Below are 22519 nucleotides of genomic sequence, written 5' to 3'. Positions count from 1 at the left end.
CATTTGCTCACTTGTCTTAAGGTCTCTCACCTCACCTCAGCTCTTGAATAAACGATGGGCGTGATGTCCCCGTCAAACCAGAGCTGCCAGTGCCAAAGCCAATACTGTGGCAGTGATTTTGTATTGTAATTTGTAACTGCAAAAAAAGACATATTGTTTTGGATTTCGTGCTTGTCTGACATTTCACATGACAACTAGATGTAGGTTCCACTACCCACCTTTACTTATTTAGCTTAACTTTTTTTTTTTTTGGCTCAACCCTTTACTTTTTATTTGCTTTTCTCTTTCTCGCTCACTCTGGCCTACTGTTGTTTCGCTTTTTAGAGGAGGGGCAGGTGGGTGGAGGCTTAGATTCTTAAATCCTCTTCGCAGTTCTCATTCCAACGGCTGGAAAGAAGGCCTTTTCATGCCGGCCCGCCCGCCAGCATCGCCTCTCCTGTTTCTTTCTTTTTATTATTACCTTTTCATTTTAGACCCCTTTCTTCCCACTTTTCTGATTTCCTTTCTACTGCTATCAAATATGAATCTGGGTTTCATTCTCACTGCTTCCTACCACTAATGTTTGTTTTCCTTTTTTGTTAACTCCGATAGAATCTCTGCCTGCCGGGATTTTGAGCTGTTCCTACTACTGCAGTGCAAATATTTGTTTTTTAATAAGGTTAAACCATCCACGGAGCCTTTTCCCATTAGCTGTAGAAGCACTAGTAGTTCTTCTTTCCCATATCAGTAATATGGTTTTGACTTCATTTTTCTGATATGGGTTTTTGTGGTGAAGATTTTTGCTAATATTAGGCCTCGGATCGAAACATTTCCAACCATTTTGTAGAATCTTCCCAGCAGAGTAGACATAGAGGAAGACAATGGGGTGGGTTACAGTAGCAGATAGAGTTAATATTGGGTTAGTATGTTTGTTTATGATGTTGTGGAGTGTGAGTGGAATTGGTGTGAACTGGGGAACCCAGGCATCCCACCCTCTGCCCCCAGACACTATGGTAAGGTTGCTACGAGATAATGGGTTTCAAAGGGTGAAGCTGTTTGATGCAGATTATGATACACTCAAGACACTGGGTAAGACTGGGATTGAGGTAATGGTGGGAATCCCAAATGACATGCTTGCTATTGTGGGTGGCAGCATGAAGGCTGCTGAGAAATGGGTTGCAAAAAATGTCACCCAACATATAACTTCCAATAATGTCAACATCAGGTCAGCTTTCTCTTTCTTTTTCACTTCCTATCATCATCTTACTTAGCTGCTTCATCAATGAATTTCAGCTTTGAAAATTACTTGTTTATATATGCTGTTGAGTTGAGACCCTTCTTGTCGCCTTATCTGTAATTAAAACTTTTCTCTGCTTTTAATTTCTATTGTGTTGTATTATTTGTCCTTGTGCAACAATGTTCTTAGTGATCGGAATTATTATTTTGATTGGGGTGAAGTCAGGGCTCTTGGGTGTGTAGGAAGAAAACAGAGTGTTCTTATAAAATATTGAATTTTTTTCAATAAATTTTAAATTTTCTCAGTGGATTTGACAACTCATATTAATTGATAATGCAAACTTTAGATAAAAAAGCATTGAATGAGACAAATTAGTGTACAACTACTCATCATCTGATGTAAAACATGTTAACTCAAAATTATTTATAAAATAGGTTAAAATGTGCTATTAGTCCCTGTACTTAAATAAAATTTGAAATTTAGTCTTTATAATTTAAAAGTTAAACATTAAGTTCTTTTGCTTTTTTTATTTAAAATCTTAGTCCAATCATTAACATTGTTAGCATTTTCCATCAAAATTTGTTAATTTAGTTTTTGATTATAGTGCCCTCATATGAGGATACATATAATTGACAAAAAATAAACATGTTAAGTTGACAAATTTTGATAGAAACTACAAACAACGAGAATAATTGAACTAGAATTTTAACTTTTAAAGTGCAAGGACTAAATCTCATAGTTTGGATAAGTTCAAGGACTAATAACATATTTTTGCCTTTAAAATATTCATATTTGAATCGTTTTTGTTCTAATGAGAATAGGGATTGAGGGTGTTTGAACCCGTCAAAATATAGTTTTTCAATTTGGGTAATGAAAACCCAAGGCTTATAAATAAGGTATTTATTTATATTTATTTTTAATAAAAGCATTTAATGAGATGATATTATCTAGTTCACTGATTTATGTATTGCTAGTATTCCAAATATAAACTCATAAAATTAATGAAAGGTGTGATAAATATGAAATATTAACTTAGTACCACCTCGGCCTGAATAGATCTGGCTTCAAACCGTAAAACGGATGAGGACACTTGTAGTTAATCTAGTACATGTAGCAAAAGGCTTTTAAGCCACCAAAGCATGTTTAGTTTCAATATATTAAAAAATTAATTAGATGGACTTTTGTTTCAAAATAGAAATAAAACTTCTAAAAAGTTAATTATCAATTGTACTTAAAAAAGTGATGGGGAAACTCAGGATTTAAAATTTGGAAGCCTAACAATCAACTCGAAGTTTTAGACTCTTTCTTGCTTCTTAAGCAACTTAGTGCAAGAGAAGTTTAAGCACCAAAGAACTTTGAATTCAACTCTAAAATTTCAACATAGAGTATAATTAAAATTCAATAGAAAAATTTCAAAATTGAAAACAAAAAGAATGCAAGAGAAGAAGAAAAGAGAATCCTTAAGAACTGGGTAGGCCAAAAGAGACTTCTTGAACAATAAGAAGGCTTGTGGCGCAAAGAGATTGGAGACTTTCAAAAATCTTGAAAATTCAATAAGATTAAGAATAAAAGAAATTCGCTGGTTGAGTCTTAGCTTGATTGGTATGGACATTATTGCCAATGCAGGAGGATGTGGGTTCGAGTGTGCTGAAACGCGTTATCTTCCTATTTATGGGGTAGGGAGGGGCTATGAGTAGTTCTAAGCATTGTGTTAAAAGAAAACAGATATGATTAGAAGAAACAACTCACTTGAAGTATTTTATATAAAAAAGACCTGGGGTGTAAGTTTCGGCCTGTGTGCAATATGTTTTACTAGAAGTAGCGGCCAAACTTGTTACGAAGTTCTCCAACAAGAAACTTGTAAATGACTACATTGAAACACAAGAGCATTCTTGTTGAATTTCTTTGAAGTTATTCGAAACAACTCTTGCATGTAGATGTTCAACTTTGATCTTGTGATTGGACCTTGAGGAAAAATCGGACTTGAATCCTTTGAGCCCTTTATGAATGCATCAAAAAGTTATATTTTAAAGACATGCAATACAAAGCATGAGAAGAAAATAAACTAGATTAGTGAATTGACAATAATCATGAAGGAGAAATATGAAGATAGAAAAATAACAAAATAAAAGGAAAAATAATGATTATAATTGTAGTAAACACTATAAGCATATATAGCATTAAAATGCATTTAAACCATAACAAATAATTTATTTTAATTAAGAGATGTATTCTTCTTTTTCTGGTCACTTTGATTAATAAATAAAAAGGAAAAACAAGTTTTATGAAGACAATTTAGTAAAATGTGTTTTAAGTAATCTTCCACTTCTTTAACCACTTCTTTAACCAAATAAGAATCATTATATTCGAGCTAAATGAACCTAACTGAATAATATAACATGCAAGTATCGGAAGTAATCTTACATTCCATGAATCAAAATTAAGTTTGAAGCTTCTTTTATCTCCATATTTACAACTTTTGGCAAACATCAAGATGTTGGATCATGACATAAATTTCTAGCTTTGGCTTTCCCTACAGATATGTAGCTGTTGGTAATGAACCTTTCTTGGAGACATATAATGGAAGCTACCTTGGAATAACCTTCCCTGCGCTTCGGAACATCCAGCTTGCGTTGGTCAAAGCTGGGCATAACAACCAAGTAAAAGTCACTGTTCCCCTCAATGCTGATGTTTATGAAAGTACAAATGGCTCTCCCTCTGGTGGGGACTTCCGTGCTGACATCCATGACATCATGCTTACAATTGTCAACTTCTTGAGTCTTAGTTCTGCACCCTTCACTGTGAACATCTATCCTTTTATAAGCCTCTATTCTGATCCCAACTTCCCAGTTGAGTACGCATTCTTTGATGGCAATGCATCGCCAGTAAGTGATGGTGGGACATTATATTACAATATGTTTGACGCTAACCTTGATACCCTTGCACATGCATTACAAAAAAATGGATTTGCAGATTTGCCCATTATAGTTGGTGAGATTGGGTGGCCCACTGATGGAGACCGAAATGCTAACACAGAGTATGCTCGGCGGTTCAATCAAGGTTTTATGTCTCATATTTCAGGAGGGAGAGGAACCCCGATGAGACCTGGCCCAATAGATGCATATTTATTTAGCTTGATTGATGAGGATTCTAAAAGCATTGCTCCAGGAAATTTTGAACGCCACTGGGGGATCTTTACATTTGATGGGCAGGCCAAATACCCTCTGAACCTTGGTACTACAAACTCGGGAGCTTTAATTTCTGCAAAAGGTGTACAATACTTGGAGAGGAAGTGGTGTGTGATGAAGCCTTCAGTCAGACTTGATGATCCACAAGTGGAACCAAGTGTGAGCTTCGCATGTGGTCTTGCCGACTGCACTTGCCTTGGTTACGGGACATCTTGCGGAAATCTCGATGCTTGGGGGAACATATCTTATGCCTTTAACAGTTACTTTCAGAAGAATAACCAGCGCGAAGATGCCTGCAAATTTCCAAATGTTTCGATGATCACAAAAGCAGATCCCTCCCCAAGAGATGGAAATTGCAAATTTAATATAATGATCCAGCCCTATTATGGATCTGCAGGATGGTACGCGCGGAAGCCATTGGGATTGACTTCTGTTCTTCTCATTTTCTCGTTGGTTCTGTGAATTCTAATGATTCTACTTGAGGTAATCTTGTGAGAGACTGAAAAGTGTATGAATTAGAGCCAAAGCCCTCCGAAAAAATCCAGGTGGCTTTGATCATGTTTTTTTCTGTTTCAGTTTCTTTTCAGTCCACGACATCATACTCCTGAGAAAGGATTTTGCTCTTCTTTTTCTTTCATGATGATGATGGTAGTAGTAATCACCCCCCCCCCCCTTTTGACATTTAATTATGCAAAGATTTCTTTTAATGAAGAAATTATGTTAAGAGCAATGGGGTCTCCCACATCTGCAGGAGGAAGAGCAAAATGTGCACCAGTGCTGGTATATGATAGATTATAGAGCAAGCACAGCATGTGGATAAGGCTTGGTCCGCAATTACCAACCTTGTGGTTTTTGCTCAAACCATTTGACAATTTTATTTAAATTAGATAAAGACGAGGACAACAAATTGGCAAACGATACCAAAACTACACCGAAAAGAAAAAACACAAATAGGAAGCCAAATGTGCTTTGGGAGAGAACCTCAAATGATGTTCATCTTTAATTCTCGACATGACATAAATCCCTAACAACTTTATCATCCTAGCACTTGTGTTTACTTGTTTTGTGTACTTGGTTCAATCAACTTGGTGGTAAGTGTTGGAGAAGTTTCACCAGTGTTTTGAAATCTTCAATAGAACTACCATTGGGTTTAACAGCCTTGCAAACCAGCTCTTTTTGAACTCTAATTTTCTCTCTCATTTTCTTCCCTTCTTGGCTGCACAATATCAACTTCAATGCTTTCTTTGCTCCTCCTTTTGTCAATGTTCCACCTTCTAAGCCCAACGCAAATCCCCATACAACCTCCACAGTACGAGTGTTCAATTGTTGGTCTCCAAAAAATGGCCTGCAGATCATAGGCACACCTCCATTAATACTTTCCAGGACTGAATTCCATCCGCCATGACTTACAAAAACCCCAACTGATGGATGTTCCAATATTTGTTGCTGAGGAGCCCATGGAACTATCTTTCCTTTGGAGCTAGTTCTTTCCAGGAATCCTTGTGGCAGTTGTTTCTCAGGATTTCCCTTCAAAGACCAAAGAAATGGAAACTCACATTCCTCCAGGGCTTCACATAATGCTTGTAGCTCATGGGGTGGTGGGGTTATCAAGCTTCCAAAGCTGATGTATACCACCGATGCTGCCTCATGCTTGCTTACCCAATCCAAGCACCCATGCGAGTCATCCACTGTGGAACTAGAAATTGATACCAAAGTGAAGGGACCAACGTTGAGGAACATACTGAATCTTAATTTCAGCATGTTCACCACTGTATTATCTAACTCTTCGTATGAATTTGCGACAATTGCCGTGGCGCGTGACAGTGACACTCCGATTTTATGCAACAATGCTGGCATGGGGGCATCAATGTCTCCAGAGGCTATTCCATTAGGTAAGTCAGTAACACGAAAGCCAGAAAATTCAGGAAAATCAAGTGGTTTGTCTTCCGGATCTGCAATTTTATGAATATTCATATAAATGACAACATTATATTTGGTCAGCACCCAGCTTTAATCATGGTAAAAGAGAATTAACATCATTACATCAATAAGATAGTATTACCTCATCAATTTTCAAATACAAAAAAAGCAATTTTATATACTTACTCATATTTAATATTAATTAATTTACCTAATAGAAAATTTTGAAATTTGATTAAAATTGAAAAAAATTTGTGTTAAATATTTATGTTTTGTTGTCATGGAATAATTTTTCGTCTCACACTAGAAAAATTACATCTTTAAAAATTTATGAGATGAGATTATTTTATTTAGTGAAAAACTCTTAAAATGAGGATCGATCTTTAAATTAAAAATAGTTTAGAAAAACTTAAAATATCTATGTTTTCGTTTTAAGAGTTTTGTAATTATCTCTACTTTTTAATTAAATTCTTTCTTATGTTTTTATTTAAGATTTTTTCAAAATAAAAACAATTAAATTAAAAATTTTAAATATATAAATTAATTAAAAAATATTAAATATAGATGAATTTATAATAATATTTAAAATCATATTGGTGACCATTAATATGCATCACAATCAATATAATTAATTTATAGTTCTAAGCAACAGTAGCATTGTTGTTGTATATTAAAGATATTTAATACCTTCCTACCTACCTAATAAAAACCATCCATATTTCCTAACAAAAAAAAAAGAGAGTCCATATCCTCCTACCTACCACTCAAGAGTGATTGAAATTTTCTTTAACTACAAAAATATTAAACTAGCAAATCACAATTTCTTAAAATTCTTAATTTGTTTCACATAAGTATTATTTTCAAGGTAAAAATGTGACTTGAGTGCATTAAAACGCATTATCTTTCTATTTATCAGTTTGTTTAGGAAGTATTAGGAACAAATAATGAAATGATAGGAAGGAAAAAACAACCATAGCTTATATTATGTTTAATTAACAAAATGAACGAGAGTGAAGTTAAGCATATTTTTTTGATAGAAAGAAAGCATAAGCATCCTTACTGTTAATTCCTACATGCTGGCGAATAACATCGGTCTGGAGATGAAGGAAGAGTGCCCTAGGGCCAGACATCCAAACCGCCACCCAAGGAATATTCAGCTCGTCCGCGATATCAGCCCCAAATGCATAAAATGCATCTGTTATCAAACAATCAACTGGTTTACCAGTTTCAGACACAACAGCATCTATAGCCTTTATAAAACTCCCAGGAACTGCCTTAAGGAAATAATCGACGGGCTCATGAGGATTCCCTCTAAAGCTATACCCCTCAGGTAATCCATCCCATACATTAAAAGGCTTAATTTTATCATGGTTTTTGCTAAAAGTTGAGTTGTTTGATTGTTGGGTGCTAAGGAAGGAAAACATGGTGTCGGGGCAAGCGTCTGATAGTTGACGGGTAATGTTGAGAAGAGGGGCCGCATGGGTGCCGAAAGGGAAAGCCAACACTGCTATGTGTTTAGAAGCATTCTTGTAGCCTTCCATTGGATGTTCTTTCTCTATTCTCTCTGCAAAGATAAGAAGGGACTTGTTTTTCTCCAAGCTTGTGAGTTATGAAAATAGATGAACTGTACTTATACTAGTAAAGGGAAAACAAGAAACAATTAAGGCCGATAGTTGGGACTTACAGTATGCGGGACATAAAATATGTGGTTTTACAAGCAACCGTCATTTTCACTCTTCAAAAAGTAGACTTAGTTGAAGGCCTTGTTACGTGGAAATTTAAGTTCCATTAATTGGTTAATGTAAAAATTATTATTTGATGTGGACTGAGTTTTAGCTCGATTAGTATGAGTATTGCTGTTAATATAGAAGAAGATGAATTTGAGTTATAGGTTGTGGAAAGACTAGTATTCTGTTAAAAAGAGTACAATATTATTTAATTAATGAGAAGAAATTAGAATTTAATTTGTTTTCTTTTTCCAAAAAGTTAATTTAGTTTATTTAAATAAAGTTAATCTAACTATATATCATAAGTGAAACTTTTATGTAATAAAATTTATAAAAAATTGGTATAATAATTAAATATGAATTTAGTTAAAATAGTATTGTATATTGGGTTTAAATCTTGTTACGTATATATTTTCTAGATTTTATATAAAATTGTAAAATAATAAAATGTCTTTAAAAATATATTTGTAGCTTTATAAAAAAATAGAGTAAATTCCATTCATAATTATTCTAAAATAGAGTTTGTCATATTTTGGTCACTAATTTTTTAATTTAATCATTCTAATTAAAGGAATTTACAAATTAGTCACCGTCGTTAAATTTTCTGTCACCCTCTAATAGATTGCACAAGAATCAATCCACCTAAATTTTTTCCATGTAATCCTCTATGATTATTTGCTTATTTATAAATTTGATGTGTTTTGTGCAAATGTTGATCGAAAATATATATATATTTTTTGTAAATTATAAAGAGGAGGGTAAAGCCTTAACCATACTCGAAGTGATAAACACTCTGATTATTAGGCCACCATACGAGGTTGAATTGAAAATAATTTTGAAACATGGTTCATGTGTTATTTTCCATAGATTGTGCCGTTTGAGGGTTTGTTTGTTATGGGTTTTGTGCGAATGTTGAGATAATTATTTTAGTTTAGGTTCTTGTTTGTTTTTGTTGTATTGAAAAGTGCATGTATTGTTAGAGCTTGGGAATGAAACTTTTGTTTAGATTGTTGAGTTAATTGTGGTCGGGGTTGTTGATGCACTAAAAGTTGATGAAATATGGACTGATATAACAGGAGATGGCCTGCCATTTTTGAATTATTACTGGTGTAAATTTTTGGTCTTTGTGCGCAGTGTCATTAATAGAAAATTAATAGGAAGTTGGACCATGTGGTCCATGGCTTTTTCTACTTGCAAATGAAGAAAAAGGTAAGTGAGAAAGTTTGTAATAATTAGCTTTTAAGTGGTGTTGGAAAAGGCGGTTTCAAAATTTCATTTTCGTAAATCGGGTATGGAGTTAGTATAAAAATATATTAAAGTTTGATCCAATAATTTTGTTAAACTAATAGATAATTTAGGTGCAGAGATTAAATTGTAAAATTTAATCATTATAGATTTTTAATTAGATAAATGTTCAAAATTGTAAATAAACTATTTTGTTACATCAAATAGCGGATGATACGTTAACATCCTCTAATTTTGATTAATGTTTAATTAATTAATGTTTAATGAATTAAGATTTAAACCAAGTATATAAAGGTGAGATAGTGCAAAATTGTCATATTTCTTTCTTCTTCTCCACCGTTTGAACATGAAAACCTAAGGGAAAGACCATTTTTTAACTCAAAGCAATTGATCCCTAATTGGTAAGCTTTTCCAAGTCATTTTTTTTATAATTTTTATGTGTTTGAGGTCACGGGAGCTCGATTTAGCTAGCCCATGTACCAATTTACAAAACTATTGAAGTTTTTAAAAGTTTTCATTGTTGATTTCTTGAATAAATTGGTGTTAACTTGATAGATTTTAAGCTTAGATTATGAAAAAGGACTAGATTGTAATGTTTAATTGATAGTTTTGTACATAAGGACTAAAGTGAATAAAATGTGAAATTGAGGTGGAATTTTGGTATAAATAGAGAGTAGAAGGTTTGTAATGAATGTAATTAAATTCAGATTTTAAAGTCAGGCTTAAAATTGAAAGACATTGTCATTTCGATTTTAGGGACTAAATTGACTAAAAAGTAAACATTTAGGGGTATCAAAAAATAAGATTGTATAGGTTCATTCATGTCATAGCATATTGTATACATTTTTTATTTTGACGGATTGGATGGAATAAGTGTATAGAAAAGAATTGGATCAAACCGGTAATAATCCAAGAAAAAACCAAAATTGTCAATTAGTCCCTGAAGATTCAACTTGTTTGTTGTTTTGGCCAAGTAAGCTCATATGGTATTTATTTATATAGATTGTTGTGTATTATTGTGATTATATAAGTGTTTGGTTGTGAATTTGATCAAAAGGTGAGATTTGGACTAAATTGAAAAGTAATGTTAATATGTGTAATAGGTGCCCATATGGACTTAGTAAAGGTTAGGATACGGTTGGCATGCCAATAGGATTTTGTGCACACCTTTACGAGATTGATTACAGATGTTACCAAGATCCAACATTTGTTATGGACTCGCAAATACATTTAACACAGGTTTAGCTCGGACGAGTAACCTGATGTCGTGTTAAAGGGTTAGCTCAGACAGGTAACTTGACATGTATGTATACTTAGCTTGGATAAACATTCAGATGTGTTGATATAAAGGTTTAGCCCAAATGGGTAACCTGACACGAATATATATATTCATCTCGGACAAGCAACTGGTGTGGTGTAATTACCTGTGTATCCAAGTCTGTTTTCTAGGGTTCATTGGGTGAAATAGTTTATATGAAATGAAAATTAATGATGTTGATGTTCACTTAAATAAATGTTGAATGGAACTTGAATAATGTATTGGAAAAATGTCATGAATATGTATATGATTACATTATCCCTTGAATGAATGAGTTTGGAATCAGTTATACAAAATGACATGAATTGGTATGGTAAGTGATTGAGTTGCCATGTGGTTTGATTACATGTTAATACTCACCTTATTGATGCTTTGCTTTGCCATGTTTAGCCAAACCATGTCAAGTTAAGGTTGTTTATTGTATTTAGATAAAATATGAGGTAAGTTTTGTTTAATGCCTATGAACAGCATCCTATATGCTTACCTAGTTTGTTTTCGTAACGACCCGATAGTCACGAGTGTCGGAAAGTACATTTCTGAAACTCCGTTACCGTAAATCAGACTCGTAAATATTTATTAAAAATATTGACGAAGTTAGTTGTGTAGTTAATTAGGTTTTGGTTAGGTGAAATTGCATGAATTAAGAGTAACTACGTAAAAAAAAGACTAAATTGTATAAAAGGTGAAAGTTGAATTATAGATTAAAGAAAAATTAAAGGGACCAAAGGAGCAATTATGCCAATGGTCATTATTAAGGCTGCATAAGTGTATATATATTATAAATATTTAAAGTTAAAATATATATATATTATAATATTATAATATTAAAACTTAAAAGTTAAGTATATATATTATTATATTATAATGATAAAGTAAAAGAAAAAGAAATAGAAAAAGAAGGAGAGAAAGAAACGAAACAGAGAAGGAAACGAAATAGAGAAGGAAAGAAAGAAAAGAAAGAGGGAGAAAAGTTAGGGTTTCAAGGGTTCAAAGCTCAATTGGTTAGTCAATTTAGTCCATTTTCTTGTAATTTTTATGTTTTTGGAATTACGGTATTAAATACTACTTGACCCATGTCAAAATTTTAGAAATTATTAAGTTTTTAAGTGATGTTTATGTTGAATAATTTTAGTATTAGATATTAAATTGATAGATTTTCAAGTTAGAAATGGAAAAGGATTGAATTGTAGAATAAAATGTAAATTTTGAGTATTAGGGACTAAATTGTGAAAATTAGAAATTTAAGGATTTAAGTGAAATTATGGAGTTAAATCTAGTCTAAAGTGGAATTTGTATGAAAATATAAGATTGATTGTGAAGAAATAAAATTAGTCTCGGTTTAGGGACTAAATTGGAATTTAGGCAAATATTGAGTAAAATTGAAATATTAAATATGAGATTTAATTGTGTTGTATTGATGAATTTTAATTGTTTTAATTCGTAGCTAACGCCATACCGTAATCCTTAACTAAAAGAGAAAAGATAAAGTCGACGAGGAATAGCTCGAAATTTCTAGTTTGTATTTCTATAATCCAAAGCTAGTTATTAATTGTTGTAATATTTATTTAATGTATATGGTAAGTGTTGAGGTGGGTAATTGATATTTTGATATTTGATTGAATGAATTGAATTGGTAGATATATGTATTGAATGGATTGATTTTTTTTTGAATTGAAATGAATATATGTGAAATTAAACCCTATTAACTGTATTGGGTTGAGTCGGATATAGATGGCATGCCATAGGATTGGAAGAGTTCAGGGATTTCTTCGACGTCGAGTCGATGAGACACTGGGTATCAATTTATTACTTCGTATTAATTTGATGAGGCACTGGGTGCCAATTTACTTCAGTTTAACCGATGAGACACTGGGTGTCAATTTATTACTTCAAATTATCCGATGAGGCACTGGGTGCCAAACTGGTGTGTTTTGGTTGGATTCGTGTATCCGCCTGAGTCCGAGTCATGTTAATAGGGGTAAATGAATAATAAAGTCTTATAATTGATATTGAAATGGAATGATATGAGAAATGAAGTGGAATAGTGAATTGAATATGGTATGGATAAAGCAATTGCATTATGGATAAAGCAATTGCATAAATGAAATGTGATTAAAATTGTGAAAAGTTATTTCTATAGCAAGTGATGGAAAATTTAGTATTGTATGGTTTTAAATGTTCAATTGTGCTTAACATTTTATTATACATATTATATTGTTTTATTTTTAAATATTCGGATTATAGAAATACCACTGAGTTTTTACTCAGCGTATGGTTTTATTTTTCGTGCGCAAGTTAGGTACTTAATTTTGATCGCCGATTCAGCATCCAACAACGACCCGAACTCAAACATGGTGATGTTTTTCCTTTTGTGTTGGCATGTACCTAGGGTGTCTAAATATTAATCATTTTGCGGATTGATTGTAAATAAGATTATAAGTTAATATTGGATGGTTATATACATATAAATATGTGTTTATGTTTATGTTTGAGGTCATATTATGGCAAATTTTAGTTAATGTTTAAATGAACATGAAATGGGTAAAATAAATTGAAATTGGCATGTTTACAAATTGGATTTGAATGATGTTTTATTGGTATGTTTTGATGATATAATTGTGGTACCTATGAGGATACATTGGTTAGGCACCTAGGATGATTGTTTTGACATATTTTGGATGTGCTTGATTGTGGTTTGAATTGGTTAAGCGAATGATTTTTGAGTTGCTTATTGTTCAAGCTTGCAGGGAATGGTAAACTTGTTGTTAAAGGTATATTTTAAGTCCACACGGCCAGACACACGGGTATGTGATTGGACTGTGTGAGACACATGGCTTGACACACAGGCGTGTGAACCTTGCAGCTTTAAAATTTTTTAATATTTTACGAAAAATTCTCTAAGTCTCCGAATTAGTCCCGATTTGTTTCTAACACGTATTTTGGGCCCCGAGGGCTCAAATAATGGACATTATGTATGAATTTAATTGGTTTTTGATCTGAATATTATATGATATCAATATTTAAATTTATGTCTATTTGATCGACAAGCTTCAGTAATGCTCTGAAACCTTATTCCGGTGAAACATTATGTGGGTTAGGGATGTTACATTTTTCCTTTTCCCTTGTAGGTCGTCACCTTGCAAAACTTGTCAAGCCAGATCGTTTTGAAGCTCACACTATCCTATCACAACAGCTTTTTATTTATTTATATTGAGTCAGTATTGTGGCTTGTATATTAGGTTAAGGTGTTAATGAAATGGTCACTCTCTAATTCATATGGAATGTATGATGTTGTGGCAAATGTGGAATGTATGAAAGGTTTGGTATGTAATATATGGTGTATGGATCAACTATGCTTGATGTGGTTTAGTACATGATTTTAAACTTGAACATGTCATGTAGATATGCTATAAATTACATATAGATGATATGATAAGTTGAATGAGTATATAAGCTTATATGTTTATGTCCTTATAATGAAAATGAGATGGTTTGTTTGAATATGAATTGACATAGTGAAGATTGGTATTTGGTTGGTTGGTTTGGATGAACAGATAGTTTTGTAATAGGTTGAGCTTATATCGAATTGGTTTTGATTAGAAATGTTTAAATGACTTGTTTTGGTATGAAATGTTATGAGTTTGGAATGTTTTTAGGTGAGCATAATGGTTGGTTTGATTGGAAATTGTGAAATAGGTACCAAATGACTCATTTTTATCATACAGGGTCTTCATCTTGATAACCATCTTCCCTCATCGCAACATTGGCTGACAGTATGTGACGTCACGACATCGAGTAGCCTGACGTTGTGATGTGACATACTATTTTGGCGACATAACGACGTGGAAAAGATGATGTCACAACGGTAATGGTGAATGGTGAATGGCAACAATGGTCATGGTGATTGATGACCAAAAACTGAAAAAAAGTTTCTAATTTTTGGGTTTTTGAGAGATTTATAGAGAGAATGAGATGTGAGAGGGGGGAGTGAACATTGGCAATTAAGTTTTATGTTGGCACATATCAGAAATTGAAAGCATGCAAGCAGTAGATGCCGACAAAAACAGTGGTGGAAGTCACAATAAATTCTTGTAGATTTGGAGTTTTGTGATGAATTTTAAGAAAAAACTAAGATGGGAAAGAAAAAAGAGGAGAACTGGATGATTATTTTGGTGAAGAATGACATGATTATGGGTTGTTCACCGTTGGGGTGGCAATCGTTACTGAAATCTGGAATTTAAAAATGATTTTTTTGGCAAACAATGAAGATTCTGTTTGAATGTTCTTCCCAAAGTAAAGAGAGAGGCAGCACATTTAACGCTTTTGGTTTTTTAATATTTTTACAAAAATAAAAACATAATTTAATTTATTAAGGGCATATTCATCATTGAGTACTTTTTTTGCTATTACATATCTATCCCTTTTAGTCAAACACACGAATACTATTACAATACTTATTCCATTATATCCAACTAAACCATTGATATGTTTATGATCTATTTCATTACAGTGTTGTTCTATTCCTATAGAATGACTATTCCATTACAACCTTTTTCCAATTCAGTGAACCGAACGTGTCGTAAGGTAAGTGATTGATTTCATTATGTGGTTACCATCAAAGATCCCCGGCAATATCTCATTCAATCCCCCCACAAATTTTCCTTTTCTTTCTTCACTAAAAACTTGTTACTATTCAAATATGCAAAAACCGATTTAGGCTTTTGTTTTTCTTTTTGTTTCATGATGATGATGATGGTACCGATCCCACATATGCACTAGTGCTGGTATATGTTAGGGCAAGCACAGCATATCAATAAGGAAATGTTGGTAGAGGAAAGCCTTGGACCGGAATTACCAACCTCAAGATGTTTGGTCAACAATATTTTAATCATCCACTAACTTGGTGGTAAGTGTTAGAGACAAGTTTCACCAGTGTTTTGAAATTTTCATTAGAGCTACCATTGGGTTTAACAGCCTTGCAAGCCAGCTCTTTTTGAACTCTAATTTTCTCTCTCATTTTCTTCCCTTCTTGGCTGCACAATATCAACTTCATTGCTTTCTTTGCTCCTTCTTTTGTCAATGTTCCACCTTCTAACCCCAACCCGAATCCCCATACAACCTCCACAGTACGAGTGTTCAATTGTTGGTCTCCAAAAAATGGCCTGCAGATCATAGGCACACATCCATTAATACTTTCCAGGACTGAATTCCATCCACCATGACTTACAAAAACCCCAACTGATGGATGTTCCAATATTTTCTGCTGCGGAGCCCATGGAACTATCTTTCCTTTGGAGCTGGTTCTTTCCAGGAATCCTAGTGGCAGCTGTTTCTCAGGACTTCCCCTCAAAGACCAAAGATATGGAAACTCACATTCTTCCAGGGCTTCACATAATGCATGTAGCTCATGGGGTGGTGGGGTTATCACGCTTCCAAAGCTGATGTATACCACCGACGCTGCCTCATGCTTGCTCATCCAATCCAAGGTCCCATGCGAGTCATCCACTGTGGAACTGGAAACTGATACCAGATTGAAGGGACCAACGTTGAGGAACGTACTGAATCTTAATTTCAGCATGTTCACCACTGTATTATCCAAGTCTTCGTATGAATTTGTGGCAACTGCCGCGGCGCGTGACAGTGACACTCCCATTTTATTCAACAATGCCGGCATGGGGGCGTCAATGTCTCCGGAGGTTAATCCATTGGGTAAGTCAGCAACACGTATGCTAGAAAAATCGGGAAGAAAATGAAGTGGTTTGTCTTTAGGACCTGCAAATTTATGAATATTCATATTTGTTCAGCACCCAATTGTTTTTTAAAGATTAAAGTATAATTTTAATTTAAAATTTTATAAATTATAAAGAGGAGTTAATTTTTAAATTTTTATTAGTTAATTTTTTATATTTTTTATTTAAGTTTTTTTCTTTGATTAAAGTTTTTAATTATGTAAGTTAATTAAAGAGCAGAAAGGATATATGATGAGTGTCTAAAATTAAGAATTTTAGAATCTTTCTAATATAAGTTATAGGTTAACATATTAAAAAATCCTTAAACTATTCTACTTTGTTTAAACAAGCCCTTATACTATTTTATTATTTTTGTACTTAAATAAACCCCTAAACTATAATTTTACCCACAAAAGTTCTTGATTTTAATACTGAAGGTAAAAATATTTAAAAATTTAAACTAATTTGCATTTTATATTGATGTGAATTTTTGAGAATATTTTATTAAATAAAATAAAAATATTTTAAAAATTCTTGAAAGTGCTTATATATAAAACACAATCAATTACTCTTTTAAAAATTTTGATTACTTTCTAAAATTAAATGTTGATGTTAAAATGTATATAATTTCTATTGCATCAATAAGAAATTAAAATAAGAACTTGAAATTTAAAATATATTTATTTTAATATTAAAATCAAGAACTTTTATGAGAAAAAAAGGTTCGGGTTTATTTAACTACAAAAATAATACTATAATAGTTTAATGGAGATTTTTTTAAATATATTAGCTTTCTGTAAATTCTTCAAAATACTATTGTTTGCAATTAATATGCTTCACAGTCAAATATTTAATTAATTGATTTTGGACCAACCAGCCTACCAAAAGTCTTATTGTTAATTGTAACAATAATAAAGTTTTTCTCTTTCATGCATGAAATTGGTAAGTTTACGAGCTAGTATGTTAAAACCTACCTACCTAATAAAAACCATCCATATCCTACCTCTCACAAAAAAGGGATTCAAAAGTTATTAAGCTAGTTAGGGTGAGTAAATTTTTTTTTTGAGATTAAAATTAAATTGTATAATTTTACCATTTTAATAATCTATATCGTATGAATCCTTACCGTTAATTCCTACATAGTGGCGAATAATATCAGAGTCGACATGAACGAAGAGTGCCCTGGGACTAGCGGTCCAAAGAGCCACCCAAGGGATGTTAAGCTCATCCGCGATATCAGCCCCAAACGCATAAAATGCATCTGTTATCAAAAAATCAATTGGTTTACCAGTTTCAAACACAACATCTATAGCCTTCATAAAATTTCTAGGTACCGCCTTAAGGAAATAGTCGACAGGCTCGTGAGGGTTCCCTCTAAAAGTATACCCCTTAGGTAATCCATCCCATACATTAAAAGACTTAATTTTATCAAGATTTTTGGGAAAAGTTGAGTTGTTTGATTGTTGGGTGCTAAGGAAGGAAAACATGGTGTGGGGGCAGGCGTCTGATAGCTGGTGGACGAAGTTGAGAAGAGGGACAGCATGGGTGCCGAAGGGGAAAGCCAACACTGCTATGTGTTTAGAAGCATTCCTGTAGCTTTCCATTGGATATTCTCTGAGGGAATTTCTTGTTCTCCAAGATTTGTGAGTTATGAAAATTAGATGAAAAACTATACTTAAACTAATAAGAAAAAACAAGTTTTGGTTGATAGTTTGCATTACGTTGGGACTTGAAATATGTGGTTTTGTACATGCAACCATCATTTTCATTTTTCCAGAAACCAATGTTAGTTGTAGGGATTGTTACGTCCAAATTTAAGTTCCATTAGTTAGTTAATTTAAAAGAATTCCTTTGGTGTGATGTAATTACTTGTATATCCAAGTTCATTTTCTAGGGTTCATTGGGCGAAATAGTTTATATGAAATGAGATATTTGAAATGAGAATTAATGACGTTGATGTTCACTTGAAGAAATGTTGAATTGAACTTGAATAATGTATCAGAAAAATGTCATGAATATGTATGTGATTACATTATCCCTTGAATGAATGAGTTTGGAATCAATGATACAAAATGACATGAATTGGTATGGTAAGTGATTGAGTTGCCATGTGGTTTGATTACATTTTAGTATCACCTTATTGATGCTTTGCTTTGCCATGTTTAGTCAAACTATGTCAAGTTAAGGTTGTTTATTGTATTTAGATAAAAGATGAGGTAAGTTTTGTTTAATACCTATGAACTTATTAAACATCCTATGTGTTTACCTAGTTTGTTTTCCCTTTCTCTTATAGGTCGTCACCTTGCGGAACTTGTCAAGCCAACTCATTTTGAAGCTCACACTATCCTATCACTGAATTAGTAGCTTTTTTGTTTTTATCATTTTGAGTCAGGATTCCGCCATGTATATATTGTAACACCCCTAACCCGTATCCGACGCCGAAATAGGGTTACGGAGCATTACCAGACTTAAAGATCAAACAATCATACATTTCGTTTGCATAACACATTTGATTTAGAAACCAATCAAATTCGTTCATATAGTCCCTAATATGAGTCCTCGAGGCCCAAAATAGACATTAAAAACAAGTCGTGACTAAACTGAGAACTTAAAGAAATATTTCGGAAAACATAGAAAATTTTCAAAGTGCAGGGGATACACGACCGTGTCTCAGGCCGTGTGGGTAATCGAAATAGGGACACACAATCGTGTCTTAGACCTTGTCTGCACCTGTGTAACTCACTGACTTGGGTCACACGGCCAAGCCACACGCCCATGTGCTAGACCATGTGAAAACTAGAGGGTATATTGACTTGTGTCACACGGCCAAGTCACACGCCCGTGTGCTAGGCCGTATGAGGCTACTGACTTGTTTTCTAAAGAGGTTACAGGGGACACACAGCCGTGTCACCTGGCCATGTGTCACACACGGCTGAGACACATGCTCCTGTCTCTGCCCGTGTGGACAAAAATAGGCCATGTTTCAAGCCATATTTCTCACCCAAATTTGAACCAACCTAAATCAATAATTTGCATATAACCATGACACATTTAGACATTTAAAACCAACCAACATCAAGCTTATAACATGATAACATCACACACAACTATGATACTCATAAGCACCTCCATTGGCCACTTTAAAACATAACAATTATGCCTACAAAATCCACATAAATGATCAAACACATATATGCATTTTCGTGCCTAAAACTTAACATGTATATCACTTATCAACCTCAACTATTTGGTACCCAAGATACCAATTCACAACTAGCACACACTCACATTATAAACATACACCCATATGATAAGGCCATTTACACATATATATATACATAACAAAATATACCTAAATACAAGCCAAAATCAAATGGCTAAAAACATGACAATACAAATAGACTACCATTAGCCAAAATAACCTATACATGCCATTAAAACCAAAATGCATAACCAAAAGTACCAAAATAGTCGATAGATAGTGTGATGAGATCTCCGACAACTTCCAATCCAAACGAGCTTTCGAAACACTATAAAACATGAAAAATAACACATAGTAAGCAATTAAGCTTAGTAAGTTTGTATAACTAACTAAAAATATAACTTACCTTTCAACCACAATTTAGGTAAGTAAATTAAATCATAACACAATTCAATTTGGCTTCATTAGCCTAACACATATCCAACAACCAAGTTAGCATGAATTCATTTGTCATATACATACCATTTCCAAGTAATTCACTTAAATACCTGTAATAGTTCATATCAAACTCATATAACTTCGTAACTGAATTGTTCCCGTTGAACCACTTAGAATAATATCGGATACGCGGGTATCTCGCACACTATGTTTCAATACGTGGTCAAAACCACCATGATCTCATTTCAATGCTCTCTCTCGAGCCATAACTAGGTCTGCTCACACAAGCTGTCAATCAAGACGTAGCTACACGGTGTTGCTCACACAAGCTGTAAAGTAACCGCAACACATGCTAGAAACTCAACCACCGGTAGGACGTACGAGACTAGCACCTAAAACACGGTAACCCCTAATGACATGTCATTTGTATCTTATATATTCCTAAGGTTCAAACGAGATCCGAAAGTCGCCGAAACTTTGTTGGATATTTCCGTAGAGTCATATCATCAAGAATATAACATAAAAGCATTTAAATCAAACATAATTTAATGCTATTTAAGTATACGAACTTACCTCAAACTTGTACGGAGAAAAACAATTGTTCAGTCCAAAACTTTATCTTTTCCCCGATCTAATTCTGTATATTGCTTTTCTTGATCTATATAATCAAATTTAACTAATTTAAACCTCATTCTAATCAATTCAATCCAAAAATCAAGTTTTGGAAAAATTACCATTTTGCCCCTATACCTTTGATTTCTTTACAATTTAGTCTCTAGGCTCGTAAAATGAAATTCATGCAATTTCACTCTTACCCAAGCCTAGAAAAATTCTATACATGCTTATAGCAGCTCATACATTTCACAATTTCACACATTTACCACACAATTTATCACATTTCTCAATTTAATCCCTAATGACAATTTCATCAAAAATCACTTAACAAAAGTTGTTTAACTCACCAAAAAGATTCATTTTCTTCCATTAAACTTCACAAACAACTAACATGCATTCATGGTAAAACCCTAGACATTCAACAGTTTTGCAAATTAGTCCCTAGGCTAGCTAGATTAAGCTACAACGATTACGAAAACATAAAAATAATTAAAAACAGAACAAAAATTACTCACATGCAAAGAGATATCCCTAGCCGAACCTAACAAGATTCCATGGAGTTTCTTTCTTTTATTTTTCGGTGGAAGAAGAAGAACTAAAGATGATATCTTTTGCTTTCCCTTAATTTACATTAACATATTTATTGATTTACTAAATTAACCTACTTAATTAACCTTATAATCACTTCATTTTATGTCCAACTTTTCCCACTAGTAATGTTAATGGTCTAATTATCATATAAGGACCTCTACTTTAAAGTTCTATAGCTATTTAATACCTTTAGCTAATAGAACACAACTTTTACATTTTACGTGATTTAGTCTTTTTCATCAAATTGAACATGCAAATGGTAAAATTTCTTATTGAAATTTTTATATGATAATACTATCATGCTTTAGATCATAAAATAATATTAAAATAAAATTTTTAATCTCGTATTTGTGGTCTCGAAACCACTATTTCGATTTCTGAAAACGGGTTATTACATATATGGTTAATGTGTTAATGAAATGGTCACTTTCTAATTCATATGGTATGTATGATGTTGTGGCAAATGTGGATTGTATGAAAGGTTTTGTATTTAATATATGGTCTATGAATTAGCTATGCTTGATGTGGTTTAGTACATGATTTAAAACTTGAACATGTCATGCAGATATGCTATGACTTACATATAGATGATATGGTAAGTTGAATGAGTATATGAGCTTATATGCTTATGTACTTGTAATGAAAATGAGATGGCATGTTTGAATATGAATTGGCATAGTTAAGATTGGTATTTGGTTGGTTGGTTTGGATGACATTTGATTGTTTGTATAGAAATGGATAGTTTTGTAATAGGTTAAGCTTATATTGAATTGGTTTTGATTAGAAATGGTTGCATGACTTGTTTTGGTATGAAATGTTACGAGTTTGGAATGTTTTTAAGTGAGCATAATGGTTGGTTTGATTGGAAATTATGAAATAGGTACCAAATGACTCATTTTTATCAAATATAGGGTCCTCGTCTCGATGAGCATCTTCCCTCATCGCAACATCGGTTGATAGTATGTGACGTCGCAACGTCAAGTAGCTTGACATCGTGACGTGACATACTATTTTGGCGACGTCACGATGCAGAAAAGATGATGTCATGACGGTCATGGTGAATGGTGAATGGCAACAACGGTCATGGTGATTGATGATCGTAAACTGAAAAAACAAGTTTTTAATTTTTAGGTTTTTGAAAGATTTACAGAGAGAATGAGAAGTGAGAGGGGGGACTGAATATTGGTAATTAAGTTTTATGTTGGCACATATAAGAAATTGAAAGCATGCAAGCAGTAGATGCCGAAAAAAACAGTGGTGAAAGTCTTGAGAATTTTTATAGATCTGGACTTTTATGATGAATTTTAAGAAAACTAAGATGGGAAAGAAA

The 22519-nt window shown here is 33.2% G+C and overlaps 2 protein-coding genes and 1 pseudogene across 2 annotated transcripts; 1 reads left to right on the top strand and 2 right to left on the bottom strand.

Moving 5' to 3' along the window:
- The first annotated feature begins 261 nt into the window (after positions 1-261).
- On the top strand, positions 262-4979 carry LOC105779708 (glucan endo-1,3-beta-glucosidase 6). Its single transcript, XM_012603600.2, has 2 exons — positions 262-1204; positions 3756-4979. The coding sequence occupies exons 1-2, from the start codon at positions 861-863 to the stop codon at positions 4864-4866; spliced, it is 1455 nt and encodes a 484-aa protein (XP_012459054.1). The 5' UTR covers positions 262-860; the 3' UTR covers positions 4867-4979.
- A 238-nt stretch (positions 4980-5217) lies between these two features.
- Positions 5218-7950, bottom strand: LOC105779709 (flavonoid 3-O-glucosyltransferase). The gene is made up of 2 exons (XM_012603601.2): positions 7385-7950; positions 5218-6356 (listed from the first exon to the last, which is right to left on the bottom strand). The coding sequence occupies exons 1-2, from the start codon at positions 7863-7865 to the stop codon at positions 5485-5487; spliced, it is 1353 nt and encodes a 450-aa protein (XP_012459055.1). The 5' UTR covers positions 7866-7950; the 3' UTR covers positions 5218-5484.
- A 7559-nt stretch (positions 7951-15509) lies between these two features.
- On the bottom strand, positions 15510-17947 carry LOC105778776 (flavonoid 3-O-glucosyltransferase-like; annotated as a pseudogene).
- Between the last annotated feature and the right edge of the window lie 4572 nt (positions 17948-22519).

This window comes from Gossypium raimondii, chromosome 4 (assembly GCF_025698545.1).
Source record: "Gossypium raimondii isolate GPD5lz chromosome 4, ASM2569854v1, whole genome shotgun sequence".
Classification (NCBI taxonomy): domain Eukaryota; kingdom Viridiplantae; phylum Streptophyta; class Magnoliopsida; order Malvales; family Malvaceae; genus Gossypium; species Gossypium raimondii.
Note: the sequence above shows the minus strand (reverse complement) of the source record. Positions and strands in the feature narration are given on the sequence as shown.